At 39.2% G+C, this 15,223-nt stretch overlaps 1 protein-coding gene across 1 annotated transcript in view; it reads left to right on the top strand.

Moving 5' to 3' along the window:
* The first annotated feature begins 8,296 nt into the window (after positions 1-8,296).
* LOC126252262 (26S proteasome non-ATPase regulatory subunit 2-like) overlaps positions 8,297-15,223 on the top strand; it is a 201,206-nt gene continuing 194,279 nt past the window's right edge. Inside the window, exons 1-3 of the mRNA XM_049953134.1 lie at positions 8,297-8,366; positions 8,448-8,455; positions 8,487-8,543. Of these exons, the coding sequence (XP_049809091.1) occupies positions 8,297-8,366; positions 8,448-8,455; positions 8,487-8,543 (135 nt within the window). The remainder of the gene's footprint in view (positions 8,367-8,447; positions 8,456-8,486; positions 8,544-15,223) is intronic.

Here is a 15,223-nt window from a genome sequence, read left to right as displayed (position 1 = left end):
CGTAATTTCGCGGCAGTGGGGTTGGAACGAAAAGCGGTTGGCATCCCTGCACATGCCTTTGTTTGATGTGTCAGTGTTGCATTTAGTAGAACGTTGTAGGGCACAGTTAGCGAATTTCGAGATGATAGAGCTAGAGAAGCAACTCGTGTGCATTAAATTTTGCGTGCAACTCGAGGAAACCTTTATAAAGACACACCGAATGACGCAGAAGCCTACGGTGACGAGTGCTGAAGCTGTGCTCTGTGTTACGAATTGTTCACAGAGTTGACAAATGACCGGACGGATATTAAACATGACTCTCGTTCAGGACGCCCTTCGACGTCTGGCGAGTACGCTCAAGTCAGGAACGTGAACGAAATTGTGCTTGCCTGTCGAAGACCGACTGTCGGACAGGTTGGAGAGGAATGTAACATTTCCGTTGGATCTTGTCATGAAATCTTGAGAAAGCCTCTCGGAATGCATCGTGTTGTCACCAATGTCGTCCCACGGCTCATTAGTTAAGACCAGAAAGACCTTCGCCTCACAGTCTGTGAAGAGCAATTGGATCACGCAAATGAGAACGAATGCAGTTTAAAACTTCACCTTTCGTTTCGTTGTCTTTAACTGCTACACCTGACTGGTCAACAAGTGACTGGATGGAAGCTTTAGACCTACTCAGCGATTTTACATATGACCAGAATTTTCTCAGGTTCTCTGCCAGATCTTTTATTAAGGTATGACGGTGGTAATAGTTTATGCATCTCACACTGACCTTTTCACAGATGCACGAATATCTACTAACTTTTGTTTCTCTTTTGAACCAAGAGTGCAACAGCCTCTGCTTTCTCAGCATTTTTCGAATCTTGTTATTAAACCATCGTGGGTCATTGCCATCCTTAATAAACTTCTCGTTGTTGTGGTCTTCTGTGTGAAGGCTGGTTTGATGAGCTCTACATGCTACTCTACCCTGTGTGAGCCCCTTCATCTCCAAATAACTACTACAACCTACATCCTTCTGAATCTGCATACTGTATTCATCTCTTAGTCTTCTGATACGATTTTTACTCACCACACTTCCCTCCAGAACTAAATTGGTGATCCCTTGATGTTTCAGAATGTGTCCAATTAATCGATCCCTTCTTCTAGTCAAGTTGTGTCACAAATTTCTTGTCTCCTCAATTCTGTTCAGTATCTCCTCATTAGTTACGTGATCGGCCCATCTGATCTTAAACTTATACTGTAGCACCACATTTCGAAAGCTTCTATTCTCTTTTTGTATAATACACTTACTAGGTACATAATTCTCCAGACCAAAATTTACCGTCTGCTCAAACTTTGCACATAATTCCTCTGCATCCATCTTACTGGAAAAAAGTGATGTCAATTCACTATCCAAGAGAGATACTAATAACTGCTTATCTGCTGTTTCTAGTAGAAACACTCTTCTGGATTTATTAACTAATTTCTTAACTTTAGAAATCATAGTTGCTATAGTGAGATCATGGTCACTAATCACCTTTTCTGTAATGATGTTGTCGATAAGATCCGGCCTATTTGTAGCTACAAGGTCTAAGATATTTCCATTGCATGTGGGCTGCCAAACTAGCTGCTCAAGACAGTTTTCAGAAAACATGTTCAAAAGTACTTCACATGATTGCCTGTCTGTACCCCCATAGACATCCCAGTTTATACTCGATTGGTTAAAGTCACTTCCAACTAGTTATGCATGATCTGGGTATTTACACGTTACTGAGCATAGACATTACTCGATTGACTCTAGAAATGTCACAGCAGAATCGGGTTGCTGGTAAAATCACCCAACAATTAACTTCGTTTCACTTAGATGTGTTATATGCAATCAGATAACTTCAACATCAATAGAGACAATACTTTGGTCAACTGCAATAAACACTCTCCCTCCTATGGCTTACACTCATTCTGGTCCACAAAAATCTTCATAATGAACAGGTCAAAAGATGTGGGAACTGTCTCAGGGTAGTGAGAGATGACCAATAGTGTGAAGAGTGCATATGTGTTTCCCATGTTTGGCGCTGTGAAGCAACCACTCCTTGATTATGAAGAAAGAGTAGCTGATCTTAAAATTGAAAGCTAATTTGGCGGTAGCACAGACATAATTAAATTCATTGAGAGCTGCAATCTGTAGCTGTAAAGTTAGGAATAGGATAGATGATTCAATTTAAGTCCTAAGTGCCAGATGAGATGAGAAGATTTGACCATATTCTGTTCTTCATCTGATGTTAAGGTGACAATATGACGACAACAGCTGAACATCGTGAGGCTATAAAAACTGGCTAATAAGCTTACAACAGATTTTAGGTTCTCATCAGAAAAAAATATTTGTGTCGGTCTTAACCATTAATATTGGAGTACTAACCAAAGCTGAAAATTGATAACTTTTTTTTTTTTAATTTTGAGGAATGTGTATGATCCAAGCCCAGTAGCTAACCTGAATGCCACACATTTAAGTCTTGAGAACAAAAACCATAAAATCATTGAACATTTTAGAAATGCCTCTACAGAAAAATTTGTGATGCTGACAGGTCCTGTCTGCTGCAGAACATATGTAAGGTCCCAGCTAGATGAGGGCAGCATTGTTTATGGATCAGCTTGAGCCTCCTTTATTAAGAAGGGTATCACCTTAAGGTATCAGGCTATCAACATATGGCTATGGGACCAGATCAGTTTTGAGTCTGTGATTAGACCCTAGTGAATCATTACTCCACATATAGTAATGCCTCTTCACAGCAAGACAGACACTGAAAATATTAGCATTGCCTCAATCATTGGCACTTAAAGTAGTGGGTTGTCAGAATGTTGAATGGATGTTCAGGAATAGGTCACATACGACCCAGCACTAGGGCCTTGTGTCAAGAATGCCTCATGGATTGGACGTGTGAGGCATCAAGATAAGGAAACAGCAATGGTACAAACTACCAGCATGGCATCTTCAAAGCCCAAAGTGATTTTATACTTGACAGAGTGCAAGAAATCTTGTGCTTCAGAACATTTTTTAGAAAGCTTGTTTTCTTAAGTTTTAGGAATGTATGTCAAGATTTTATGATTGTGTATATGGCTCAATCTAAGGAGAAGAATACACTCAGTAGTTCATCTGTTTTGCCTGATACAAACTTCTGAGTTTGCCTCTCAGAGCAAATAACAATTTATGATGTCAAAGAATGTGGAGCTCTGAAGGCACTGGAGCATTTGAAATGTCATTACAGTAGAAAGTTCACATCTGGTCAAAAAGTGTAGGGAAAAAAAAAGATTCCAACTATCCAAGAAGGCTTGCACCAGCAGCAGATCCAGTTATGTTGGTACAGGGACACATTGTGTTATGAGGAAATAATGCTGTTGACAATGCAAGCAAAGGTGTGTGCACACGTGGCATTGTGTTTGTTTTCTGGCCTCCTGTATGCAGTAATTTATTGTCAGACACAAGAGCTACTTGCCAGTCCAAATACGGTGGTAGCAAGTGATAAACAAAAAACTATAGGTAATAAAATCAACCACCCAGACACGCAAGCATGGATCTAGGGTCAGATTCTTGGGAAGGGAATGGGAGATCACAGTTTTTCACTTTCTCTTCCCCCTCTCCCCTCTCTCCCACTTTTAATGTGCCTACAAGAGTTGCCTAGGATTTGAAAATAATGTTGAAGTATATATAATGTTTTAAGTTAATAATTTGTTTACAGTAATGCATAGTACCTTGCATTAGCATTAGTTACAAGAAGACTAATTTACACAATATAAAACTGAAGTGTACACTCATGTTACCATCAGTTCACATAGTGTCGTGGTTGTGCACACAGGTCTGCAGGCTGCAGCTCTGTGAGTGTGTAAATGAGAGGAATGCTATTTACTTCAGTTGTTTCTGACTCTTTGGGATAGTTAGTCTTTCTGTTATTTTTTCCTAGTGGAGGGTCTTTCCTTCCTTTCTTGTGTTACCATACTTCCTGTGGTTTGCCAGTTCTACCTGTTGACTTACAATGGCCTTTGTCATGTTTTCTGCAGCTAGTGAGCTGACAAATGCATCCATGTGGGCTAGCCCTTAAACAAACAATTGGAAATTGTCCTGTATTAAGCATAGCTTGGAATTTTCTAGAACACCCCACGTTTTTATAGACAGTTATGAATCCTCAATATGTGAAATTTGCAGACTACACTTTTGATAGATAACGGTACTACATATTTTAACTACATATGTTTCATATACTGAGGTATGGGAACTCCCTTCTTGGCTGGAGACATGCCCACCAATCTAGATGACAATAGCAACTCTGTAAACTTCTTATGAAATGTCAGGCCTCACCTATTGACTTCCGAGTGAATACTTCGGCACCTGATTTTTAAGCAACCAGTTGCTCATATAACAGACAGTGTGTCATTAAGAGATTTTTCAAAATGATAGGAGAATTTCCCCCCCCCCCCCCCCCCATGAACCATGGACCTTGCCGTTGGTGGGGAGGCTTGCGTGCTTCAGCGATACAGATAGCCGTACCGTAGGTACAACCACACCGGAGGGGTATCTGTTGAGAGGCCAGACAAACGTGTGGTTCCTGAAGAGGGGCAGCAGCCTTTTCAGTAGTTGCAAGGGCAACAGTCTGGATGATTGACTGATCTGGCCTTGTAACAATAACCAAAACGGCCTTGCTGTGCTGGTACTGCGAACGGCTGAAAGCAAGGGGAAACTACGGCCGTAATTTTTCCCGAGGGCATGCAGCTTTACTGTATGATTAAATGATGATGGCGTCCTCTTGGGTAAAATATTCCGGAGGTAAAATAGTCCCCCATTCGGATCTCCGGGCGGGGACTACTCAAGAGGATGTCGTTATCAGGAGAAAGAAAACTGGCGTTCTACGGATCGGAGCGTGGAATGTCAGGTCCCTTAATCGGGCAGGTAGGTTAGAAAATTTGAAAAGGGAAATGGATAGGTTAAAGTTAGATATAGTGGGAATTAGTGAAGTTCGGTGGCAGGAGGAACAAGACTTCTGGTCAGGTGACTACAGGGTTATAAACACAAAGTCAAATAGGGGTAATGCAGGAGTAGGTTTAATAATGAATAGGAAAATAGGAACGCGGGTAAGCTACTACAAACAGCTTAGTGAACGCATTATTGTGGCCAAGATAGATACGAAGCCCACACCTACTACAGTAGTACAAGTTTATATGCCAACTAGCTCTGCAGATGACGAAGGAATTGAAGAAATGTATGATGAAATAAAAGAAATTATTCAGATAGTGAAGGGAGACGAAAATTTAATAGTCATGGGTGACTGGAATTCGAGTGTAGGAAAAGGGAGAGAAGGAAACGTAGTAGGAGAATATGGATTGGGGCTAAGAAATGAAAGAGGAAGCCGCCTGGTAGAATTTTGCACAGAGCACAACTTAATCATAGCTAACACTTGGTTTAAGAATCATGATAGAAGGTTGTATACATGGAAGAACCTTGGAGATACTAAAAGGTATCAGATAGATTATATAATGGTAAGACAGAGATTTAGGAACCAGGTTTTAAATTGTAAGACATTTCCATGGGCAGATGTGGACTCTGACCACAATCTATTGGTTATGACCTGTAGATTAAAACTTAAGAAACTGCAAAAAGGTGGGAATTTAAGGAGATAGGACCTGGATAAACTGAAAGAACCAGAGGTTGTACAGAGTTTCAGGGAGAGCATAAGGGAACAATTGACAGCAGTGGGGGAAAGAAATACAGTAGAAGAAGAATGGGTAGCTTTGAGGGATGAAGTAGTGAAGGCAGCAGAGGATCAAGTAGGTAAAAAGACGAGGGCTAGTAGAAATCCTTGGGTAACAAAAGAAATATTGAATTTAATTGATGAAAGAAGAAAATATAAAAATGCAGTAAATGAAGCAGACAAAAAGGAATACAAACGTCTCAAAAATGAGATCGACAGGAAGTGCAAAATGGCTAAGCAGGGATGGATAGAGGACAAATGTAAGGATGTAGAGGCTTATCTCACTAGGGGTAAGATACATAATGCCTACAGGAAAATTAAAGAGACCTTTGGAGAAAAGAGAACCACTTGTATGAACATCAAGAGCTCAGATGGAAACCCAATTCTAAGCAAAGAAGGGAAAGCAGAAAGGTGGAAGGAGTATATAGAGGGTCTATACAAGGGCGATGTACTTGAGGACAATATTATGGAAATGGAAGAGGATGTAGATGAAGATGAAATGGGAGATACGATACTGCGTGAAGAGTTTGACAGAGCACTGAAAGACCTGAGTCGAAACAAGGCCCCCGGAGGAGACAACATTCCATTGGAACTACTGACGGCCTTGGGGGAGCCAGTCCTGACAAAACTCTACCATCTGGTGAGCAAGATGTATGAAACAGGCAAAATACCCTCAGACTTCAAGAAGAATATAATAATTCCAATTCCAAAGAAAGCAGGTGTTGACAGATGTGAGAATTTCCGAACAATCAGTTTAATAAGCCACAGCTGCAAAATACTAACACAAATTCTTTACAGACGAATGGAAAAACTAGTAGAAGCTGACCTCGGGGAAGATCCGTTTGGATTCCGTAGAAATACTGGAACACGTGAGGCAATACTGACCTTACGACTTATCTTAGAAGAAAGATTAAGGAAAGGCAAACCTACGTTTCTAGCATTTGTAGACTTAAAGAAAGCTTTCGACAGTGTTGACTGGAATACTCTCTTTCAAATTCTAAAGGTGGCAGGGGTAAAATACAGGGAGCGAAAGGCTATTTACAATTTGTACAGAAACCAGATGGCAGTTATAAGAGTCGAGGGACATGAAAGGGAAGCAGTGGTTGGGAAGGGAGTAAGACAGGGTTGTAGCCTCTCCCCGATGTTATTCAATCTGTATATTGAGCAAGCAGTAAAGGAAACAAAAGAAAAATTCGGAGTAGGTATTAAAATCCGGGGAGAAGAAATAAAAACTTTGAGGTTCGCCGATGACATTGTAATTCTGTCAGAGACAGCAAAGGACTTGGAAGAGCAGTTGAACGGAATGGATGGTGTCTTGAAGGGAGGATATAAGATGAACATCAACAAAAGCAAAACGAGGATAATGGAATGTAGTCAAATTAAGTCGGGTGATGCTGAGGGTATTAGACTAGGAAATGAGACACTTAAAGTAGTAAAGGAGTTTTGCTATTTGGGGAGCAAAATAACTGATGGTGGTCGAAGTAGAGATGATATAAAATGTAGACTGGCAATGGCAAGGAAAGCGTTTCTGAAGAAGAGAAATTTGTTAACATCGAGTATAGATTTAAGTGTCAGGAAGTCATTTCTGAAAGTATTTGTATGGAGTGTAGCCATGTATGGAAGTGAAACATGGACGGTAAATAGTTTGGACAAGAAGAGAATAGAAGCTTTCGAAATGTGGTGCTACAGAAGAATGCTGAAGATTAGATGGGTAGATCACATAACTAATGAGGAGGTACTGAACAGGATTGGGGAGAAGAGGAGTTTGTGGCACAACTTGACCAGAAGAAGGTATCGGGTGCTAGGACATGTTCTGAGGCATCAAGGGATCACCAATTTAGTATTGGAGGGCAGCGTGGAGGGTAAAAATCGTAGAGGGAGACCAAGAGATGAATACACTAAGCAGATTCAGAAGGATGTAGGTTGCAGTAGGTACTGGGAGATGAAGAAGCTTGCACAGGATAGAGTAGCATGGAGAGCTGCATCAAACCAGTCTCAGGACTGAAGACCACAACAACAACAGGAGAATTTTAATACATGCAGATCATGTGTTTGTTGTGTTTGTTTTGAGACAGCCACACATTCTGCAGAAATCTTTAGAATCTTGATACTATGTCATTTCAATTATATATGCTTTGTTAATCAATTTTTTTGATAAACTTATGTTCTTCCATTTCATCTTTTCCTTTTTCAAGGGCAGTAAAATAATGAATTTTCCATTAAAATGTTTTTAGAATTTTGCATTGATAGAGTAATTGTGGTTCATGCAATTTTGTCATATGATGACATGGTTGGGGACCATGGCTGTTATTTGAAGACAAATGATGATGATGTTGGGACAGCAACCAGCCACAAATTTACTTTCAGTTCCTTTATTCAAAGGGTACCATTACCGCTTTCGAATTGTTGTGGTTCATCTTCATTGTGGTTCAGTTAATAGCATATCTCTACTAAATTTGTGTTGCTATATACTCATGACATGTATGTGAGATATCTTATAAACAGTGAAATGATTAATACTGAATGTGCTTAATGTTTATTGTTGGATGGAAAGGCAGTATTTGGCCTCTTTGCTATAATTGTCAGCATAATTTTAAAAAATGCTTAGTGATTATATCCTAGGACAACTTTTTAAACATAGTCTCTTTCCACTGTTAAATAACCCCAACAGTTAGTGTACATGAATTGGGCACAGGGCGTATGGCCCTTTAATTTTTATTTCCTTTTCATACTCTGTTTGTGTTGTTGTAGTTGCACATGTAAGACAATTGTATTTTCTTTTGTTTTCAGTCTGAAGAGAACAAGCACATAGAAGAGGAAATTAACCTAATGATGGAAAAACTGAAGGTTAGTGCGTTGATGCAATCTACATTCATTAATATTTTAATATGTTTGAGTAATAACATATTTTAAAACTGTAAAGAGAATTGACTGGCCAATATTTACTTTAGGGAGGCTAAGTAAAAGTACCTACTTGTTATAGACACATGAAAAAGTGAGGAAATAATTCCTATTTTTTGACGATAGGGGTAAGTTGGGGAAAGTTATAAAGCAGGGGAAGATCTCTCAGACTCCAGGATAAGGGGAACCCACAAGATGTTAGGATGAGGAGAAACAAAGATGAAGAAGGAGATGTTAGAGAGAGTATTGTGCTAGGATAAAGATAGTATATTGGTAAGCACTGTTCCAGCTTCAATATAGAGATGATATGTTGTTGTTGTTGTGGTTTGATGGAGCTCTCCATGCTACCCTATCCTGTGCAAGTTTCTTCATCTCCCAGTACCTACTGCAACCTAAATCCTTCTGAATCTGCATAGTGCATTCATCTCTTGGTCTCCCTCTATGATTTTTACCCTCCACGCTGCCCTCCAATATTAAATTGGTGATCCCTTGATGCCTCAGAACATGTCCTACCAACTGATCCCTTCTTCTAGTGAAGTTGTGCCACAAACTTCTCTTCTCCCCAATCCTATTTAATACCTCCTCATTAGTTATGTGATCTACCCATCTAATATTCAGCATTATTCTGTAGCACCACATTTTGAAAGCTTCTATTCTCTTCTTGCCCAAACTATTTATTGTCCACATTTCACTTCCATACATGGAATCTCTTAAATCTATACTTGATGTTAACAAATTTCTCTTCTTCAGAAACGCTTTCCTTGCCATTGCCAGTCTACATTTTATATCCTCTCTACTTTGACCATCATCAGTTATTTTGCTCCCCAAATAGCAAAATTCATTTACTATTATAAGTGTCTCATTTCCTAATCTAATTCCCTCAGCATCACCAGACTTAATTTGACTACATTCCATTATCCTCGTTTTGCTTTTGTTGATGTTCATCTTATATCCTCCTTTCAAGACACTATCCATTCCGTTCAACTGCTCTTCCAAGTCCTTTGCTGTCTTTGACAGAATTACAATGTCATCAGCGAACCTCAAAGTTTTTATTTCTTCTTCATGGATTTTAATACCTACTCTGAATTTTTCTTTTGTTTCCTTCACTTCTTGCTCAATATACAGATTGAATAACATCGGGAAGAGGCTACAACCCTGTCTCACTCCCTTCCCAACCATTTCTTCCCTTTCATGTCCCTCGATTCTTATAACTGCCATCTGGTTACTGTACAAATTGTAAATAGCCTTTTGCTCCCCTTATTTTACCCCTGCCACCTTCAGAATTTGAAAGAGAATGTTCCAGTGAACAGTGTCAAAATCTCTCTCTAAATCTACAAATACTAGAAACGTAGGTTTCCCTTTCCTTAATCTAGCTTCTAAGAAAAGTCGTAAGGTCAGTATTGCCTCACGTGTTCCAATATTTCTACGGGATCCAAACTGATCTTTCCCGAGGTCAGCTTCTACTAGTTTTTCCATTCGTCTGTAAAGAATTCGCATTAGTATTTTGCAGCCGTGACTTATTAAACTGATAGTTTGGTAATTTTCACATCTGTCAACACCTGATATGAAAGAATGAGAAATGAATATGAATACAGGTAAACAAAGAAGAATTGAAATAAATAGCGCATTTAAAAACTGGAAAGGCAAAAGGGAAGAAACGAAATGTGATATGGAGAAATGTGGATAAAAAGTACTTGAGTAAATAAATCAAAACATAAAATAGTATAACTATAATATCAGGCATGGGAGGGGGGGGGGGGGGTTGTATATTAAGAGATTATTTCCTTAGAGGTTAACTTAGGAAGTGATAGGTATTATATTATTCTACCATACTGCTTACATACTATTATTTATGTGGCTATCTCCTATCAGGATACACAATTGGTGACACCAGTTAGGAACTTTCAAGCCTTTCTATGAAGAGTATTCTCGACTATTGCCTAAATTCAGTATGGACAGTGGACAACAACAATAGGCTATTTCATGCCATCATCAGCAAGATTAACAGGCTCTGAAACAGCATACAAGTTTTGGAGCTTTCTCATCTGTCAAATGCGAACATGAATCCTATGCACTGCAACAAAAAGTATGCTAATTCTGCAGCATTCACTTGCCACGGTGCAATGAACAAATATGCCAAAGCAGGACAACATTTGAAAACAACGACCTATTCTCTGGCAGATCCAACATTCACCCACACCATGCCCGCAATTATGGGCTCTGCCATTTATGCCCACCTTACTTCAAATGTGATTTGTAGTAATGGGAAACATAATTCAGCAGCAACAAGTGATCAATGACGATGGCCAGTTTACTTTGGTGATTAATACTTTGGACCTCTAAACCACTGCATTAATTTCAGACATTATTGTGCACCTGCCACCAGATTTAGCTTACAGAAGACTAGAAGACAAATTTATTTCTCTCTTTACAAAATGCATCAACCTCTGGTTCAGACAAATGGTACATCAAGAGAAACATGTCACCCTGTTTGGTCTGGTGGCATCTGTGTAATTTATTAGATAGCTCCACAGTGTCCGATGATTTGTTCCTACACATTCAGCAGCAACAACTACTGGCTCAAGTGTGAATAGTGTTGGCAGTATACAATGATAAATAACTTCACAAATTACTGCACGTCACCAACAGGATCCACACAATACTCAAGTTGCCCAAAAAAATTAACATGATAACATTGATGGACTTGCTTGCCAAATGACTCAGCGATGTCAGTCATGCCTGTAGCATACTTGTCATCTGAGGTGTTCACAGTATCCATTGCATGATTTATCGCATCCTCAGTGGATTTCCCTTTTCTGATTCCATATTGTGGGGTTCTCATGCTTTCTAATTGTCTGTAGTCCCTCAGGCAGTGGCACAGAAGCTTTCACTTCCTCTACTTTGGCTATAGTATTTACTAAGTAAATCTCTTCCCATTCATTAGTGTAATGGTATTTGAGATTTTGCAGCTTCTGGGCACTCAACCCTGAGAAAGATATTTGTTTAATAACACTGTTGTATATGGCACAATTTGATCCACTAACTGATGCAAAACTTCTGCCAGTATTCTATTAGGTTTTGTTCGAGTGGCTGATACAACACTTCTGCCAGTATTCTATCAGTTCCAAGTGCTCTCTTCTTTTTTAACTTCATTACTCCCAGCCTCACTTCCTCCTGGGAAAACGAATTCATAACACTGTTATTCACATGCTGCTCTATCAATTCAGGGCAAAGATGCTGATGGAACTCTGCGTCTTCCATTGTTGTATCATCGAGCAATCAAGTTGTGAGTACATACTGCACTGATGTTTCCCACTCTGTTGTCATTGTGCCATTGGATTTTCTCAGGGTTGATAATACAGGGGGTGATTGATCCTTATTTGTTGTGAGTTTGTGTGGAAAACCCCAAACATCTGGTTTGACTTGGTCCGTAATGTATGCCTCCCATGTTTGTATTCTTGTTTGGTGTAGTGTGTTTTATATTATTGTTTGACTGTTTGATAGAAAATCAGCCTACTTTGTCATTCTGTTTCCCCTAATGATATTTGTTAGTATGTCCTCACCTGCCTTACATTAGGTCTTAAGGACTATGCGGCAGGACTCCAGGGAATTATAAACCCTTTTGACTTCCTAACAAATGTTGGGATCACCTTGTCTTGTGCCATCTGCAGTGCTCATACCAGTTCATTTGCTTTGATGTCAACAGCAAATCCACTTCCTTGCAGTCGTTGTATTTTGAGTTCTGTCTCTAAAAGTTCCCAGTTTGCTCTGAGTAGATTGTATAGTTGCTTTGGCTGGATGTAAGTGTGTAAGTCATTATCTGTGTTTGTAATTGTAAAGTAAATGAGATATGATCACTTGTTGTAAGTCCGTTGCCACACTTGGCACAATTTTGGAAAGTAGGTGGCTTTAGTGGTCTATTAATGACATGAAGGTCAAGTTCTTGTGTAGTGTACTGATGGCAGAGTCCTCTTTTATCCATCACCCTGCTAGGCCACAATGTTGATTTCACATTTGTGTCCATCACAAAAGTGTGTCTGTCATGTTGATGCATTGTTTCTGCTGTTTTTAAGTTTTCTATGTGTGATTGTACCTCTTGACTGTACAGAAAATATTGATTAGTTATGTAAAATTTTCCTAAGGCAGTCATTATTTCTGTTGTCACCACGTGTCCATCACAAGATTTATGTGTCTTTGCCACTGTCATGTCTTTATCTGGCACCACAGTCATGGTCACTGGATGATGACCTGATATGATCTGTAATGTAACTGGCATTTGGGCCAATACCGTGTTTCTGGAATATGGCTCCTGTACACATAGTCCCAAGTCCTTGCATCACGATGGCACTGTGCGTTGCATTTGTTGGGCTGATTTTAATCATTTGTCTCTGTTCCATTGCATTTGGTGTGCAATTTGATAGTAAGTGAATGCTATGGAAACCTAGTGAGCACATAACTATGGGACCAGTGCAACCTGTCTGTTTGGCCATGTATCATCAGTAACTCCCTGTACTGATGCTCATTATCAAGTGTCTTCTGGCTCCTCTTAAAGACAATATTAAGTAGAGTCTGCAGTTCCTTTGTATTTGTAGGCAAGTTGTTGACACTGAGCTGAATAAGATCAGCTTCCTCCATGACAGGTAAATTTGTGGTACAGCCTTCTGGATGACTGTGCCTAACTGGATGGCTTATTGCTATGGTTAATAAATGCTTATCCTCTAATTTAGCAAGTCTCACTGCATTTTCACACATTTCATAAACAAGCTGCAGGTCCAGCCATAAACTTCTTCCATTTTTCTTCTCATCTCCATCACAGTTTGTATCCTTTTCATAATTACTGTACCCATCTGTAGGTTCTATGATCTGTATATTTTTGTAATCTTCCTCTATTAGCTGTTGTGTGCTATCCCACTCCACTACTACAGTGTGTTGTGTGTTGTCACATCTCGCATTTATTACCATTTCAACTTTTTCTGAATTTGGTATTATGTGCTTCTTTAAGTCTTCATTGTCTAGAGGTAGGCATGATGTCCATTCCTAGTTTTCCTTTCTTCTTAGCCACTTCCAGAAACTCCACTCCTTCTCTCCATTATTCTTACCATTGGTCTTTTTATTGGCCAAACACGTTTGGTTTGTGTTGCTATGTGTCTTCTCATTCTGCCCTCCACACTGGACCTGAATATTTTGGCCATTTTGGCTCTTGCAGCATCTCGCTTTCTTTTCAATGGAGGTTTCCATTTCTTACAAAGATGACAGGTAATTTTATAATCTGTTTGATCAGTGGGTTCAGGTTTAATAGTTTTCTTTCCGGACAGTGTTTCATTTTCTTTGACTGTTGACCTGATATTTGCTACTTTTGTATTTACTCTTTGGTTTCTTGTGATGCTCACCAGTGGATTGCACAATGCACAATCCATATTCAGTTCTTTGAATTTCCCTCTCCAAGAACATTTGGTACATCACGGTCTTTACCTCATTGGCAGCATGATTTTTTTTTTTTTTTTTTCCGCACATGTTATGCGCATTGGAGCTCACTTTATTTTTACAGATTATTTTTAGATGGTCACACTCTCCACCATGGGAGCATCTTGGTTGTTTTCCTTACAGTAATTTGCAATGTGCCGTTAGTCATGGCAGTTTGGTGACTGAAGCTTAGTCCTTTGTAATGGTTGATTAAAATCCATTTTATATTCTTTTCTGCATAACCAATTGTGCTCTTACTTTTGGATTCACCTCCAGCACATAATTTACTATCAGCTTCTCCCATGGGTGTGTTTTAAACCTGGCTTTTGTTTCTTCTAAGAATTGCTTCCTGTCTGTCGTTCCCTCCGAGTTCTGTTAATATAGTCATTCAATTAATTTACTTTCTGGCATGGTAGCTGGAACATCGTACACCAGAGGTCACAAAACTTCCATCACTGCGGGCCAGATACCTGAGAAAATGATGAGTGTGGGTTGCACCATCATTCTGTACAGCATTTACAGGTCAGAACAATAGCCCGGAGAAAAAAGGTGAGAAGCTAAGTTCAGCACTCCACGTTAATCATGGGTGATTGGCATGGCACAACCAACATAAGTACTTACTAAAAAATTTATCAAAGAAGGCGATGTTGGCAGGAAGGTAGTTACATTAGATCAGGCATGGACATATCCACATCTCCCAAACTAACAATAAGCAGCTTAAAAGCATTAGTTAGATTTGTGAAACTGGCATTTAGTTTCCAAACTTTCAGTAATGTTTGGTTTGGAATTGCTGCATCCAATCAAGAAAATTGCTTTCAAATATTCATCAGTCTCATTTGATGTACTGACTTCATTTTTGAAAATGTTTACTCATAGACATAAGTTGTCCCAAACACCAATGCTATAACAGTGACAAATTTATTTAGTTTCAGAAACTCTACATCAGGTAAGCAGTGATAAAATTCAACAAGGTTTCCTACTCTGTACTTCTCTTTCAACAAGTCATTTGCTTGTGAATCAATGAAGTCCAACTGCAGTTCAACTGGCACATCGTCAAGTTTAGTCATACAGATTCTGAAACAAAATAGCACCTCTCATTTCTGTCAAAATATGAAAATATTTTGAAAAAAATTATTTATTTATTTTTTTCCAGGAAACAAAGT

The sequence above is a fragment of the Schistocerca nitens genome, chromosome 4 (genome assembly GCF_023898315.1).
Source record: "Schistocerca nitens isolate TAMUIC-IGC-003100 chromosome 4, iqSchNite1.1, whole genome shotgun sequence".
Taxonomy (NCBI): Eukaryota; Metazoa; Arthropoda; class Insecta; order Orthoptera; family Acrididae; genus Schistocerca; species Schistocerca nitens.
This window is presented reverse-complemented; position numbering and strand designations above follow the sequence as displayed.